This window comes from Coenobita brevimanus, chromosome 98 (genome assembly GCF_032717465.1).
Source record: "Coenobita brevimanus isolate Jiangsu-jjx chromosome 98, ASM3271746v2, whole genome shotgun sequence".
NCBI classification, from domain to species: Eukaryota; Metazoa; Arthropoda; class Malacostraca; order Decapoda; family Coenobitidae; genus Coenobita; species Coenobita brevimanus.
The window spans coordinates 16,815,328-16,830,837 of record NC_137051.1 but is presented as its reverse complement, the minus strand read 5'-3'; the positions used below and the strand labels follow the sequence as shown (position 1 = coordinate 16,830,837).

General features: G+C 41.8%; 2 protein-coding genes across 2 annotated transcripts; both read right to left on the bottom strand.

Annotated features, from left to right (window-relative positions):
* Nucleotides 1–4,442: 4,442 nt before the first annotated feature.
* On the bottom strand, nt 4,443–5,575 carry LOC145414215 (uncharacterized). The gene is made up of 2 exons (XM_080283793.1): nt 5,564–5,575; nt 4,443–5,045 (listed from the first exon to the last, which is right to left on the bottom strand). The coding sequence occupies exons 1-2, from the start codon at nt 5,573–5,575 to the stop codon at nt 4,443–4,445; spliced, it is 615 nt and encodes a 204-aa protein (XP_080139919.1).
* A 3,967-nt stretch (nt 5,576–9,542) lies between these two features.
* LOC145414214 (uncharacterized) lies at nt 9,543–10,701 on the bottom strand. The gene is made up of 2 exons (XM_080283791.1): nt 10,690–10,701; nt 9,543–10,154 (listed from the first exon to the last, which is right to left on the bottom strand). Exons 1-2 carry the CDS (start codon nt 10,699–10,701, stop codon nt 9,543–9,545), a joined length of 624 nt encoding a protein of 207 aa, XP_080139917.1.
* Between the last annotated feature and the right edge of the window lie 4,809 nt (nt 10,702–15,510).

Below are 15,510 nucleotides of genomic sequence, written 5' to 3'. Positions count from 1 at the left end.
GAGTTCCCAGAATTCTTTAACTGAGTTAACTGAACCTGCTTTGAGGGGTAACTTAAATTCTCATGATGGAGCTCCTCTTTTGAGCAGTAACGTGGGTGACACTCTCAAGAGTTCATGTGCTAATTTCCTGTCTGATGGTTTTGTCAGTCCTCTGGACAGTAATGACAGGAAATCAGTTAAAATATATCGTGATACAGGTGCTTGCCAATCCCTTATGCTGACCAGTGTTCTAGGCTCTAATGTTAATTCCTCTGATGAAACTGTAATCTTACAAGGTGTAGGAAATAATTACTTCTCTGTCCCTCTGTGCAGAGTGAATTTAGAGTCTGATTTTGTTAATGGTTCCGTTATGGTTGGGTTGGTTGAGACACTCCCAATGTCAGGTGTAACTTTCTTACTTGGAAATGATATTGGTGGAAGTCAAGTGTGTCCAGCTCCTCAGTTGTCTAGTGAGCCAGTGGCTGTGTCCCGGGATTGTGATGTCCCTGATGTGTTCCCTGCATGTGCTGTCACTAGGGCTAAGTCTAAAGTTACTGGTGATTTAGAGGATAATGATGATGATGATGTTATCCTAGCTGACACTTTTCTTGCTAATTTGGACCATTCACCAGATGAGGCAGTACCCCGTAGTGTTGATAATTTGTCTCGTCAAGAGTTGGTTGAGTTGCAGGTTGCTGACCCTGAGTTGAAAGGTCTAGCTAACTCTGCTTGCAGTGAGGAAGAGTCAGCTGGTGCTCCTACTTGTTATTATGTAAAGTCAGGAGTACTTATGAGGAAGTGGAGACCCCCAACAGCATCAGCCGACTGTGAATGGGAGGTTGTACATCAAGTTGTCATCCCTCGTGTTTGTAGGCAGGATATCATTCGAGTGGCTCATGATTCCAGTTTGGCAGGACACCTTGGAGTGAGGAAGACTGTGGCACGCATTTTGAAACACTTCTACTGGCCAGGTATCTTCAGGGATGTTTCCTGGTATTGTAAGTCTTGTCACACCTGTCAAGTTGTGGGGAAGTGTAATCAGACCGAAAAGGTTGCACCTCTAGTTCCCATTCCTCCTTTTGAGGCGCCTTTCACCCGTGTGTTGGTGGATATTGTGGGCCCTCTTCCCAAGACTTCTTCAGGATTTTCTTATGTGTTGACCATGATTGATATGGCTACTCGTTATCCTGAAGCCATTCCACTTAGAAACATCTCAGCAAAGAACGTGGTTAAGGAAATGCTAGGGTTCTTCACAAAGTTTGGTCTGCCCAAGGAGGTACAGTCAGACCGGGGAAGTAATTTCATGTCAAACGTTTTCAAGCAGTCTCTGAAAGAGTTGGGCATCACCCAGATCACGTCTTCAGCTTACCATCCCCAGACCCAAGGAGCGTTGGAGAGATATCATCAAACACTCAAATCGATGCTCAAGAAATACTGTTTGGAACATCAGAAAGACTGGGATAAAGGTCTTCCATTCGTTGTGTTTGCTGCAAGAGAATCTCCAAATGAATCACTGGGCTTCTCACCTTTTGAACTACTGTTTGGCCATGAAGTAAGAGGACCCCTTAAGCTACTCAAGGAATGCTGGCTGTCGGAGGAAGATGACGTCAACCTGCTGGAGTATGTGATGAATTTCAAAGAACGGCTGTCCACTGCTTTACAGCTGGCGAGAGAGAATTTAGGAGCTGCTCAGGAGAAGATGAAGACTTGGTATGATAAGAAGTCCAGGTTACGCCACTTTCAGCCAGGAGATCAGGTTTTGATTCTGCTACCAGTTCATGGGCAACCTCTTCAAGCCAAGTTTAGTGGTCCTTATTTCGTGGAGAAGAAACTCAGTGATGTCAACTATGTCATCGCCACACCAGATCGTAGAAAGAGCAAGCAACTATGTCACATCAACATGCTAAAGTTATATCACAGGCGGGACGAAAATAATCCAGTCTGCACTGTAGCTGTTCCACCCGAGTCTGCAAGTGAAGCTCTCCCATGCAGTATGAGCCTGAGTGATAGTTTGGGGAAGAATCCTGATATCATGAATGATCTCCAGACTAAGCTTTCTCATCTACCTCCCAAGGAAAGGCAGGAGTTTTCGGCATTACTGCAGGAGTACCCACAAGTGTTCCGTGCTACTCCAGGAAGAACCACTGTGTTGATGCATGATGTCGATGTTGGAGACGCAAAGCCAATTAAATTGCCTCCTTACCGTGTGAACCCAGTGAAAGTTCCTCTCATCCAGAAGGAGCTTGGCTACCTGTTGGACCACAAGATGATTGAGCCCTGTCAGAGCGAGTGGAGTTCTCCTGTCACTCTAGTCCCTAAGCCAGGTGGGTCACAGAGGCTTTGCATTGACTACAGACGTGTTAATCAGATAACTAAAACAGACACTTACCCTCTCCCTCGCGTGGAAGATTGCATAGACAAGATCGGAAAGGCTAGGTACATAAGTAAGTTTGATTTGTTAAAGGGATACTGGCAAGTACCTATGACTGAACGTGCTAGGGAGATCTCATGTTTTGTAACATTAGGAAAGACCTTTGCATGGTCTGTAATGCCATATACAGATTGTTTTAGAGTAATAAGAAATTTCCTTTGTAAATTTCTTTTTCTTTGTGGGGAGGTGTTACATAGCCTATGATTTCATCATCCTTTGTGTAATTTTAACGCACAGTATGCTGCATGTTTGATCACGAGCGTGTTCTGCCTCAGTCCCCCCTTCTACCGTTATAGTAGAGTAAGTCGTCCTTTCTGTTATTCAGTGCGGGATTGTCGACCGTTTGTCCCCATCGCTTCATTTGCGCGTCCTTATTACAAGTTGTATCAAGCTCTGCTGGCCCCTATATAATGAGCTCAGTCTCTGCATCATTGCCACTTAGATCTGCTCCTCATTTTGTTCACATCTCTGTCCTCCCCTGTACAGATATTATTATTGTGAGTGCTCAAGAAATCTCCAACCATCTAGCAGCTGTGTGTAATCTGAGTATAACTGTTGTTGCATTTTTTCTTGTACTGTATAGCATAAGTTTAATTTGTAGGCCTAGTGAAGTTTTTGTAATTCATGTAGGGTTCTTTATGTCAGTCATTTTTGATAATAGTTTGTATCTGTAATTATTTATCTGGCATTCACTGAGTATTATCTGGTATCTCATTTTATCAGGGCTGACTTAGATAAATTTACTCTTGCTAATTTCGTGTTAATAGAGGCTATTGCAGTTAACCATATATTTAACCTGTTTTTGCCATTACATTATCCTTATGAGTCCTGAATGTTTAGTTGTTAGTTTGTGCATTAAACTTTAACTTGTAATTTTACCTAACTCTTTTGTTTTGAACCTGGAACTTTACGGGACAGTAGTGATTTTTAGCATTCTCACTTAGTGTACATTATCTTTCTCTGTTCCGTAACAATATATATATATATATATATATATATATATATATATATATATATATATATATATATATATATATATATATATATATATATATATATTTCGGACATATCGGACAGCAGGTGCAGTACAATTTTTGCCTAGTCTAGACCCGAGGCTATCTTACTTCTGACTGCGACCAACCCACATTTTGGGTAAGATGCAACGTCTGCAACCCGTAACTTCTGACATGATTAACACTAACATCAGATATACATAGGCAAGTTAAGGAAGATAATGATGAAATGTATATAAAATAATAAGAAATCCTTACTATTAACTAATTATAATTTTTGCCAGTCCTTTATACATGTATCGCTAATAGGCCACCTTATAATCCCATAATCCCATGGGTAAAGCATTCTTTACCTTCTCGCACTACTTTGCAAAAATATGTACGTAAGTGTATATATTAATGCATGCAGGCATATGTAAGTTGTTTTCACACACACACACACACACACACACACACACACACACACAAACAAACAAACAAACAAACACACACACATTTATCGCAGTTTCTCACAGTCCTATGGTAAACTTGCGTTTCAGCTTTACAGGCAGGTAGTACCTGCCTTAGGACTCGTACTATTGGTAACTATTTTCATTTTTCAACCACGGTTAGGGTTTTCAGAAAATCAGAGAACAGCCACAATGTTCCTTTTAATGCATTACGGAAAATAGACGTTATACCCAGTCTATGAAACAATACTTCTGCCGTACTTCAGAAATTTGTGTTGTTATATGTTGTCATATTCAGCCACGAGCTTATTCAGTTCAAAACATAAGATCTATACAAACCGTCGAGTAAACATCTGGGAAAATTAGTAATGCAGAGTCTATTAGAAGTCAAATATTCGATTTTGTCCTAACTTCATATTCACCAGTCACTTGCATACAGTTATAATAAACATATTTTATTTAGGAAGTAATCATAGGCATTCCATAACATCACGAGAGTATTTATTTTTGTTTGTATACATCGACGTTTATAGTTTATGACCCATCGGTGACGGACGACTGGACAAGAGCTCACCCATGATACCCATAGCCATAGCCTCCGTAGCCATCAGAGCCTCCGAAACGGTGGCCTCCATAGCCACGAAGAAAGCCAGGCTCAGGCTCGGGTTCAGCACTCCTCTTCCAGCGTCCATATCCACCGTAGCCGCCACCATACCCACCACCGTACCCAATACCGTACCCTCCGTAGGACAGGAAGCCAGGCTCGGGTTCGGGTTCGGGCTCGGCACTCCTCTTATAGCGTCCGTAGCCACCATAGCCTCCGTTACCTCCGTATCCACCACCAAAGGAAACGAGCCTCCTTCTGAAGCCAGGCTCGGGCTCAGGTTCGGGCTCGGCGCTTCTCTTCCAGCGTCCGTAGCCACCATAACCTCCATAGCCGCCGTATCCACCACCGATGGACAGGAAGCTCCTGTATCCTGGCTCGGGCTCGGGTTCGGGTTCGGGCTCGGCGCTCCTCCTCTTGCGTCCGTAGCCACCATAGCCTCCGTAGCCTCCACGAAAGCCTCCTCTGTGGAAGCCAATACCTCTATGGCCTCCACGGAGGAAGCCAGGCTCTGGCTCTGGCTCGGCGGTCACGGCCACGAGGCAGATGGCCGCCAGGGCAGCGAAAGTCTGAGGAGAGACATTGTAGTTAATTATGCACTAGTTATACAATGACGATGACAGGCAATGGATTAATATCTATTATTTAAAATATAAACGAAACATAACTTAATAAATGAACAGTCGAGAGATCAATATAACTTTCCTCTTCACATCTTTCATTTCTGCTACTATGAGAAAATCAGTTGTATTACAGGATCCAAAATACAACCATACTTTACACAGCGTAAAGCAAACAAAGGCAATCCTTTGATATTGCTGTTAATTTTCTCGCAATGGATATCCACAGTTAACAACAAACTCATGATCTTCAAGACATTGTCAACCCTCGTCACTTGAATAATGGATTCTGTATTTTATTACTGCTGTATCCAGACGACATCATTTAGCTTAGTTGGGATTTATGGAGACATTATATATAGTTTTCAGTAACACCTGCACGACAGAAATCGCACCTAAGATGAGGAAATTCATCTGCAGGTTGTAGAAATTAAGCACTGCATTCCTTGAGTTAAACTGTGACTCACCAGGGTCTGCATGTCGACCAGTGTTGTGCTGTGTCCCGTGTGATGGTGCTCCACGCCTCCTGTCTCCTTATATACCCACGAGACGGTGTTAACGCACGCTACGAACGAACGCCTCTCTCAAGGACCCCACTTTTTTGGTCCTATGAGCTTTCCAGAAAACTTTGTCATGCAGCGGGAAGGAGCCGTAGTGGTAACATTGTTTGGTGGCACTGGAACTGCGATGATAATTACTCCTACAGTTAATGTGCTGATGAAGGCTCTGTTGCAGATCATATTTTGATCTGCTGTATTGTTGATACTGTTAAATGTAGGTTGCGTGGAAGATACTGTTCTGATTTCGGCTGTTTTAGTGATACTGTTCTGTTGCTGATTTTTCTGCTAATGTAAATTAACACACACACACACACACACACACACACACACACACACACACACACACACACGGGTATGTGTTACACGAAATTCGTCGAACTATTAGATTCTATCAACAGTGTGATTAATAATATCGCAAGAGACAATTGTTTTAATACAATATACGTTATACATAAAGGTATAAATAAATGTAGAATAGGGTGGTTCTGTATTGAAGGTGAATATCACAGTCAATTTTCATGCAATGTTAACAGTGATTGTTGTCCTTTGATCTCCTAGATGGTGCTTGGTGCATTTCATTGCTCTTCTTGGTTATAAGTGCAAAGAGAATTTACCGAGAAAGAAGTAGAGATTATGAAGAGAAGGGCTATCAGTCCTTATAGAAGAAAATATTTTGGAAACGATGGTAGAATAGGCAGTTATAGAAGTCTGTATTACCTGTTAATTTACATGCTACATAAATCGAAACCTGTTTATATATATAAAGTTATTCTCTCTCTCTCTCTCTCTCTCTCTCTCTCTCTCTCTCTCTCTCTCTCTCTCTCTCTCTCTGAAGCTAAACATGTTTTGTTTTTTCATATTGTCAGTGCTGGTCTTAAATCAAGTCAGTATTTCATAGGAAATAAAGTTTTAAAATAATGTATGCGAAAAACTTGTACTAACTTGTTTATTTCTCTAGTAAACTATTTAGCTTTTAACAGGCAGAGGTTTCTAACAATAAATTAGAATCTTGTATAGCCCAAATGATGTTCATATATATGTGTGAGACACATCGGAGGGCAGGTACAGTACCATTTTTGCCTAGTCTACAGTAGACCCGAGGCTGTGTTACTTCTGACTGCGACCAACTCACATTATTGATAAGATGCAACGTCTGCAACCCATAACTTCTGACATGATTAATACTAACATCAGTTATTCATAGGCAAGTTCAGGGAGATAATGATGAAATGTATATGAAATAATAAGAAAGTCTTTCCATAAATTAATTATAATTTTTGCCAGTCCTTTATACATGTATCGTTAATAGGCCACGTTATTCATAATCCCGTGGGTAAATTATTCTTTACGTTCTCGCACAACTTTGTAAAAATATGTATGTAAGTGTATTACTTAATGCATGCAAGCATATGTAAGTTGTTTTCACACACACACACACACACACACACACACACACACACACACACACACACACACACACACACACACACACACACACACACACACACACACACACACACACACACACACACACATTTATCGCAGTTACTCATAGAGAAGGAATACAGTGCCAGGAGACCTGACACTCGCTCAGGTGAAGAGTGCTGTGAAGCGGCTGCAAAATGGAAAAGCAGCTGGGGTGTATGCAGAGATGATTAAATGCAGTAGAGAAAGTGGAGTTAAGTCCTTGTTGGAGATGTGTAAGAAGGCATGGATGAGTGAAACTGCCAGCGGAGTGGAAAAAGGTTGTGATTGTACCCCTGTACAAATAAAGGCAAGTGAAGTGAGTGCAAGAATTATCATGGCATAAGTTTATTGAGTGTGGTAGGGAAGGTGTATGGACGAATTATTATAGAGAAAGTAAGAGTGATATAGGAAGTCCTAGTGAGTGATAAACAGGATGGCTTTAGGAGTGGCAGAGGATGTGTCGATCAAATATTTGCAGTGAGACAGATAGCAGAGAAGGCTTGTGAGAAGGACCATTAGGTGTTTATGGCATTCATAGATCTGGAAAAAGCATACAACAAAGTGGACAGAGAAGGACTGTAGAAAGTTTTGCGCATGTACGGTGTAGATGGTAAGCTGCTAGGTGCCGTTATGAGTTTTTATGATGGTAGTGAAGCATGTGTAAGGGTTAATGAGCATCTAAGTGAATGGTTCACGATCGGTGTGGGCGTGCGACAAGGTTGTGTGATGTCTCCATGGTTGTTCATTATACAGTATATATGGATGGGGTGATGAGCGAAGTAAAAGCACGAGTAAAGGAGAGGGGGATGGCTTTGGTAATGAATGGTGATGGATGGAATATATCAAATATGTTGTATGCCGATAATGCACTGCTGCTTGCAAATGCCGGACAAAAACTTGGAAGGCTAGTGCAGAGTTTTGCTGATGTCTGTGAACGTCGTGCTTTGAGAGTAAATGTAGATAAGAGTAGAGTGATGGTTATTGAGAGAGAAGGTGACTCCCAGTGCGTGCGTATGTTACAATGAATGGAGAGGGAGACTGGAATTGGTGAGAGAGTTCAAATACTTGGGTACAGAGAGTTCAGATACCTGGGTACAGTGATAGAAAGGAGGAAAATGTGCAAAAGAAGTGGAAAGTAGAGTGACACAAGGAAGAAAAGTAGCTAGTGCAATGAAGGCCTTGATAAGAAACAGAAGCTTGAGTGTTGCAGCTACACGAGGCCTACATGAAGGAGTGTTACTACCAACTTTAACATACTGATGTGAGATTATGGTGTGGCATGAAAATGAAAAGTCAAGAGTAAGAGCAGTGGCGATGGGACTGCTGAGGAATGTATGTGGAGTACAGAGCGTGGAGAGGATACGAAATAATGTGATTCGTGAAAGATGTGGAGTGAGGAAGTCTGTGGACAGCAGACTCGAAGAGAGTGTACTGAGGTGGTATGGTCATGTGGAGAGAATGGATCACAATGGAGTGGTGAAAAAGGTATATCTGAGCGAATTTGAAGGAGGGAGGAGGCGAGGTAGGCCAAGGAGAAGGTGGAGAGATATGGTGGATGAGTGTGTGAGGAAGAGAGGTTTGGAAGTCGGTGAGGCTAGGGAACTGACAAGAGATCGAGCTGCCTGGATAAATATTGTGAGGAGAAGTGCATGATCAGGGATTTGGCACCCCTTTTTAACGTGGCAGCGTCCGAATTGATTCTATCGGATACGTTTATGTCAAGCTATAGAACATGGTGAATGTTTTTGGCGTATCCGATAGAGCCAGGATTCCGGGGGCTTGAATGATGAGTGAATGGAAGCGTGACCCATTCGACTGGGCAAATTTGGACTGTCTGGACATTGCCACTCCTCACTCTGCCCTAGGGTGGGAAGGAGATCCGGATGATGATGATGATGATGATACTCACAGTCCTATGGTAAACTTGCGTTTCAACTTTACAGGCAGGTAGTAGCTGCCTTAGGACTCATGCTACTGGTAACTATTTTCATTCTTCAACCGCGGTTAGGGTTTTCAAAAAATCAGAGAACAGCCACAATGTTCCTTTCAATGCATTACGGAAAATAGACGTTATACCCAGTCTATGAAGTAAAATATACTTCGGCCATAGTTCAGAAATTTGAGTCGTTATATGTTGTCATATTCAGCCACGATGTTATTCAGTTCAGAGCATAAGATCTATACAAGCCATCGAGTAAACAATTGGGAAAATTAATAATGCAAAGTCTGTTAGAAGTAAAATATTCGATTTTGTCCTAACTTCATAGTCGCCACTCACTTTTGCATACAGTTATGATAAACATATTTTTAAGGAAGTAATCATAGGCCTTCCATAACATTTCGAGAGTATTTATTTTTGTATGTATACATCGACGTTTATAGTTTATGACCCATCGGTGACGGACGACTGGACAAGAGCTCACCCATGGTAGCCATAGCCGTAGCCTCCGTAGCCACCAAAACCTCCGAAACGGTGGCCTCCATAGCCACGAAGAAAGCCAGGCTCAGGCTCGGGTTCAGCACTCCTCTTCCAGCGTCCATATCCACCGTAACCGCCACCATACCCACCACCGTACCCAATACCGTACCCGCCGTAGGACAGGAAGCCAGGCTCGGGTTCGGGTTCAGGCTCGGCACTCCTCTTATAGCGTCCGTAGCCACCATAGCCTCCGTAACCTCCGTATCCACCACCGAAGGACACGAACCTCCTTCTGAAGCCAGGCTCGGGCTCAGGTTCGGGCTCAGCGCTTCTCTTCCAGCGTCCGTAGCCACCATAACCTCCATAGCCGCCGTATCCACCACCGATGGACAGGAAGCTCCTTCTGTATCCTGGTTCGGGCTCGGGTTCGGGTTCGGGCTCGGCACTCCTCCTCTTGCGTCCGTAGCCACCATAGCCTCCGTAGCCTCCACGAAAGCCTCCTCTGTGGAAGCCAATACCTCTATGGCCGCCACGGAGGAAGCCAGGCTCTGGCTCTGGCTCTGGCTCGGCACTCACGGCCACAAGGCAGAGGGCCGCCAGGGCAGCGACAGTCTGAGGAGAAACAGTGTCGTTAACTATGCACTAATTAAACAATAACGATGACAAGCAATGGGTTAATATCTATTATTTAAAATATAAATGAAAAAAATAACTAAAAGGAGCGACCGGAGATCAGTATAGCTTTCCTCTTAATATCCTACATTTTTGTAACAATGAGAAAATCAGTTCTCTTCCATGATCCAAGGTACAGCCTTTCTTTTATACAGCGTTAAGCAATCAGAGGCAACCCTTGTGTTATTACTGTGAAATTTCTTACCATGAATATCCAGAGTTAACGACAAACTCATGATTCCCTTCAAGAGGCTGTCACTCCCGTCACTCGAATGACGAATTTTGTATTTTGCTATTGCTTCATCCAGACCAGTTTATTCAGCTTAGAAGGGACTTATGAAGTAGAGAGATTAAGTATAACTTTCAGTAACACCTGTATGGCAGTAATCTTCCCTAAAATTTAAAAAAAAAAAAAAAATCATCCATAGTTAGGAAAAATTAACCATTGGGTCCCGTAGGTTAAACTGTGACTCACCAGAGTCTTCATTTCGACCAGTGTTGAGCTGTGTCTGGTGTGCTGATGCTCCCCGCTTCCTATCTCCTTATATACCAAGATGGAGTTAACGCACGCTACGAACGAACGCCTCTCTCAAGGAAACCAGTTTTTGTTGGTCAGATACGCTTTCAATGAAACTTGGTCAGGCAGCGGGAAGGAGCGGTAGTGTTAGCATTGTTGTGGTGGTACTGATACCGCGATGATGATGGCTGTGTTACAGATTCTGTGTTGATACAGGCTGTGTTGCAAATACTGTTTTGATATAGGTTGTGTTGCAGATACTGTTTTGATATCTACTTTGTTGGTGATCCGGTTGTGTTGCAGATTATTTGTTGACAAACTATTGCACACAAACACACACACACACACACAAACATACACACAGGGTGTATTGTATACGTGTCGTTATGGCTGTGCCCTTTACTGTTATTCAGCTATGGTTTATATGAAATATGAAATTATTCAAGATTCAGTAATAGCCTTTTATATTCTTTTCCTGCTTCAAAATCATAGAACTGTTACATCCTATCAACAATGTGACTAATAATCCCGCGAGAGACCATTGTTTTTATACTATATACGTTATCATGTAAAAGTATATATAAATGTAGAATCGGGTGATTCTTTACTAGTTATCTGAAGATGAATATCACAGTAAATTTTCATTTAAGGTTAACAGTGACAGTTGTAGCTTGATTTCCTATATGGTGCTTGGCGCATGTCATAGCTCACCTTGGTTATAAATGCAAGGAGAATTAATCACGAAAGGAAAGAAATCGAGATATTGAAGAGAAAGGATATCAGTCGCTTGAAAAGGTATTATTAATTGAACGAGAGTAGGTTAAGCAATAATAGAGGGTTGTACTGTATTACCTGTTATTTTACGTGCCAGATAAATCGAAACCGGTTTATATAACTCTCTCTCTCTCTCTCTCTCTCTCTCTCTCTCTCTCTCTCTCTGATCTATATGTGTGTGTGTGTGTGTGTGTGTGTGTGTGTGTTTACCATTAGAGGTAAAAATATGATCATTGTTTTGTATTCGGTATTCTGATTTCTAAGAAACACTTAGGTATTACCTTGGTGTGCTTTCAGGTATTGTACAGTCGTGGTCATAAATAATCCCCTATCCTCCGGACCCCGTGCCTCAGGCTGACTCATTTATGCGCTGCAAGTCACAATGGAGTAAGAGCGGCTGAGAGGGAGGGGCAAGAGAGAGAAGAAAAGGTGGGTGGGGGGACTAGCGATGGTGCGGGGGTGGAGAGAGGGTAGGTAGGGGAGGGAGTACAGGTGTATGAATTGTAAAGTTGTGATCACATTGTTTTTCCATTTTCTTTCATTCAGGGCATGATATAAAGGAGTCAATATTCGGTTGATAATGCTGCATTACACCTTGTACAGGCGCGTTAGATAACATGCTTTAGATTGGTGGTGATATCAAGGGCTGGTTTTTGAGAGAAATATACCGACATGACAAAGTCAAGTGGCCGCCCCTTGCGGGATTTTGGCGTCTGGCAATAGATAGATAAATAGACAGATCAAACATTAGTGCGGAGCCATACATTTGTGCTTATCCGTTTATTCTGACTTCGGACAGAGAATGGAATATGGATGACTTTGACTTTTGTAATGTTTATGTAAGAAACGTCCTCTACCCTTATATGTAATTAATTGTTGGAACTAATTATCATATGCAATCTTTGACATGGCTGTGTCCAAAGTAAATATGATCATCTTTTCGGTATACATTCCCTCTATACAGTCACCATCATGTCAACTATTTTATGGCATCTGTATATGAAGGCTATTTGGAAAACTGAACATAAACAGTAATTAAATTTGATGTCTGTACACATGGGTGGATATAATAACGAAATTTTTCATTATCTGTTAGGAGGAAAATTAAATAAAATCCTACCCAAACTCCCAACATATATCTATCTCATTGTTCACCGACACTGGGCAGGCCAAAGCAACCAGGAAAGCCTTAGCAAGTAGACCAGTGGCCTCCTGCCTTGATAACTTCTTGTAGTCTTCACGACACCAAGGAAACAATGTTGTTGACTGTTTGCTGGTTACATTCGAACAGCTCTCACTTCTCCTTAATGTGCTGGAGGAGGTGGACCCGTGTCCTCTCGTTTTCTGGCTCCCAGTCGTTGACAATCTGGGCCCACACAGTCTCGCTGGTTCTTCACTAATGATTGATTCTGTCACGTCAGTATATTTCTCTCTCAAGCTAGCCCTTGAATTATCATCACCTATCTAAAGCTTGTTATCCGACGCAACTATACAGGGTGTAATGCAGCATTATCTACCGAATACTGACTCCTTTATAACATGCCCGGAATGAAAGAAAATAGACAAATAATGTGACCACCACCTCACATTTCATCCTCCCTTCCCTACCTACACTCCCTCCCCTCCCTCACTCCACCCCCGCACCATCGCTCGTCCCCCCACCCACCTTCCCTTCTCTTTCTGGCCCCTCCCTTTCAGCCTCTCTTACTCCACTGTGACTTGGCGTGCATAAAGGAGCCAACCTGAGGCACGGGTACCGAAGCTATGTGATTATTTATGACCACGACTGTACCTGAATACCAATCCACAACAACAATACCAATAATTATGAGAAAAAGAAGACAAAGAGGAAGTTGAAGACTTTTATAGAGCTTTCCCTCGCATTACCCAGGATTTAAGGTGCAGGTGTTTGATTGTCTCAGTCTGATAAATATTTGCGATTTTAGTGCTTTAGTTTTACAGTATGTTCCTAAAATGGTCTCTCTCTCTCTCTCTCTCTCTCTCTCTCTCTGTATATGTAGATAAATAGGTAAATAGATAGATGTATACTGATATTGCTATTGATGATTTATTAAACTTTGGAGAAGCTTTTCAATGGTGAGTATTGCAAATATACTCTACCAACCTCCTTGACAATACGAGATACCCCTAGGATAAGATATATCCTGTGAAATTAGTAATAATAAAATTTTCATTATGTCAAAGACTGCCTGAAATTGCTAAACATGCTGCTAGTCGTACTGCTTTCTACTATCAATAGGACAGAACAAGCATTATCTCAAACTGCACTATGTAGCCCAGTTCAACCATATTTTCATTTTTTACCTATACCACATATTAACACCTTCGATACGGTGACATGAGTCTTACATTCTTCTTGCTACTTTACGCTGTATTCGTTACCTTCGTAGAGACTTTTCAATCCAAAGGGGTTACATACTCGAACTAGCCCACATTAACCACTTCAGTACGAGAAACGTTTTAAAAGTGAATGAAACAATCTTGCAGAAGGAATACTTAACTAATACATACATTCATACATACATACATACATATATATGTACATATATATAGTATCTGTATATGCACGTATGTGTACGTGTACACGTAAGTGGACTGGAGAAAAAATAATGTGACCTAAGTATGCACTTTCTCGCCACATAATAAACTAAACATTGAGACAGTTAGACCTAAAAGCGCAAAATAAAGGTAGGGAAATATGGTTGCACGGGTTTGAGGGGTTAATGTAAAGTTATATGACATAAATTTATTGTCTGCTGTCCATTACAAAATATCAAAAAACACATTATGGAAGATACATCCCCAGGTATATTTCCATCAAAACTTGCGGAAATGTATGCTTGCATGTAAAATATGTATATATGTCTGTCAGTATGTATTTATGCGTGTATGCATTTATTATGGCGACCGGGTTATACGTTACAGACCCAGAATATAAGTAAGCTCTGCAATAGCTTTACATAAGCGGTCCATGGTGTACAGTGCTCCTTAAGGTCTCTTTGATTATATATATATATATATATATATATATATATATATATATATATATATATATATATATATATAGGGAGCCAATGTGGTGCAGTGGTAAACTGTGCGTTTTCGTACACTGAAGAACGAGGGTTCGCGCCCCGCCAGGGTAATAAACTTTGGGAGCGTTCTTCAGCCCACGGACTGCATTGACGGAAACAAGGGGTGCTGTGGTTGAACCAGTGTCGCATACTATAAATATGCTTGCACCCAGTCGGCTTGCGCGGGCCGATTACACTTGGTTCACAGACTACACACACGTCCAAAGCCACTCCAACACTACAAATACACTTAGAAGCACTTCTCACTCTACATACAATCTCTACTAGACAGCCTAAGCCACTTGGTAGAGATACACTTCTGTCGGGATAGGCCGGTCCTGCAGTGGGCACACAAACGGCTGATGGAATGATATGTATATATATATATATAGAGAGAGAGAGAGAGAGAGAGAGAAAGAGAGAGAGAGGGTGCCAAAAAAGTTAGTTGGGGAGAAAAAGAAAAAAATGGTAGATTACTAGTGGAGAAGCGAGAAAAAGTGAGCAGATGGAGAGAACACTTTAAGGAATTGTTGAACATGGAGAATGAAAGTAATGCGAGTATAAGTGGCTGAGGAATGGCTGGAAGACGGAGGGATGTGAGAAGAGAGGAAGAAATCTGTAGGATGGAAGTTGTGGATGCAATGAAGAAAGTTAATATGGGGAAAGCCCCAGGAATTGATGGAGTGTGTGGTGAAATGCTGAAGAATGGGGGAAAGATAGTAGTTGAGTGATGTGGAAGATGTGCAAAATGGCCTGTGAGGAAGGTAGAGTCCCGGAGGATGAGAAGTCAGGTATAATTATTCCCTTGTACAAAGGAAAAGGGGGAAAGTAGTATGTGGTAATCATCGGGGCATTTGTCTTCTTAGTGTAATAGGGAAAGTATACGAGAGGATACTTATTGAGTGGTAATCAT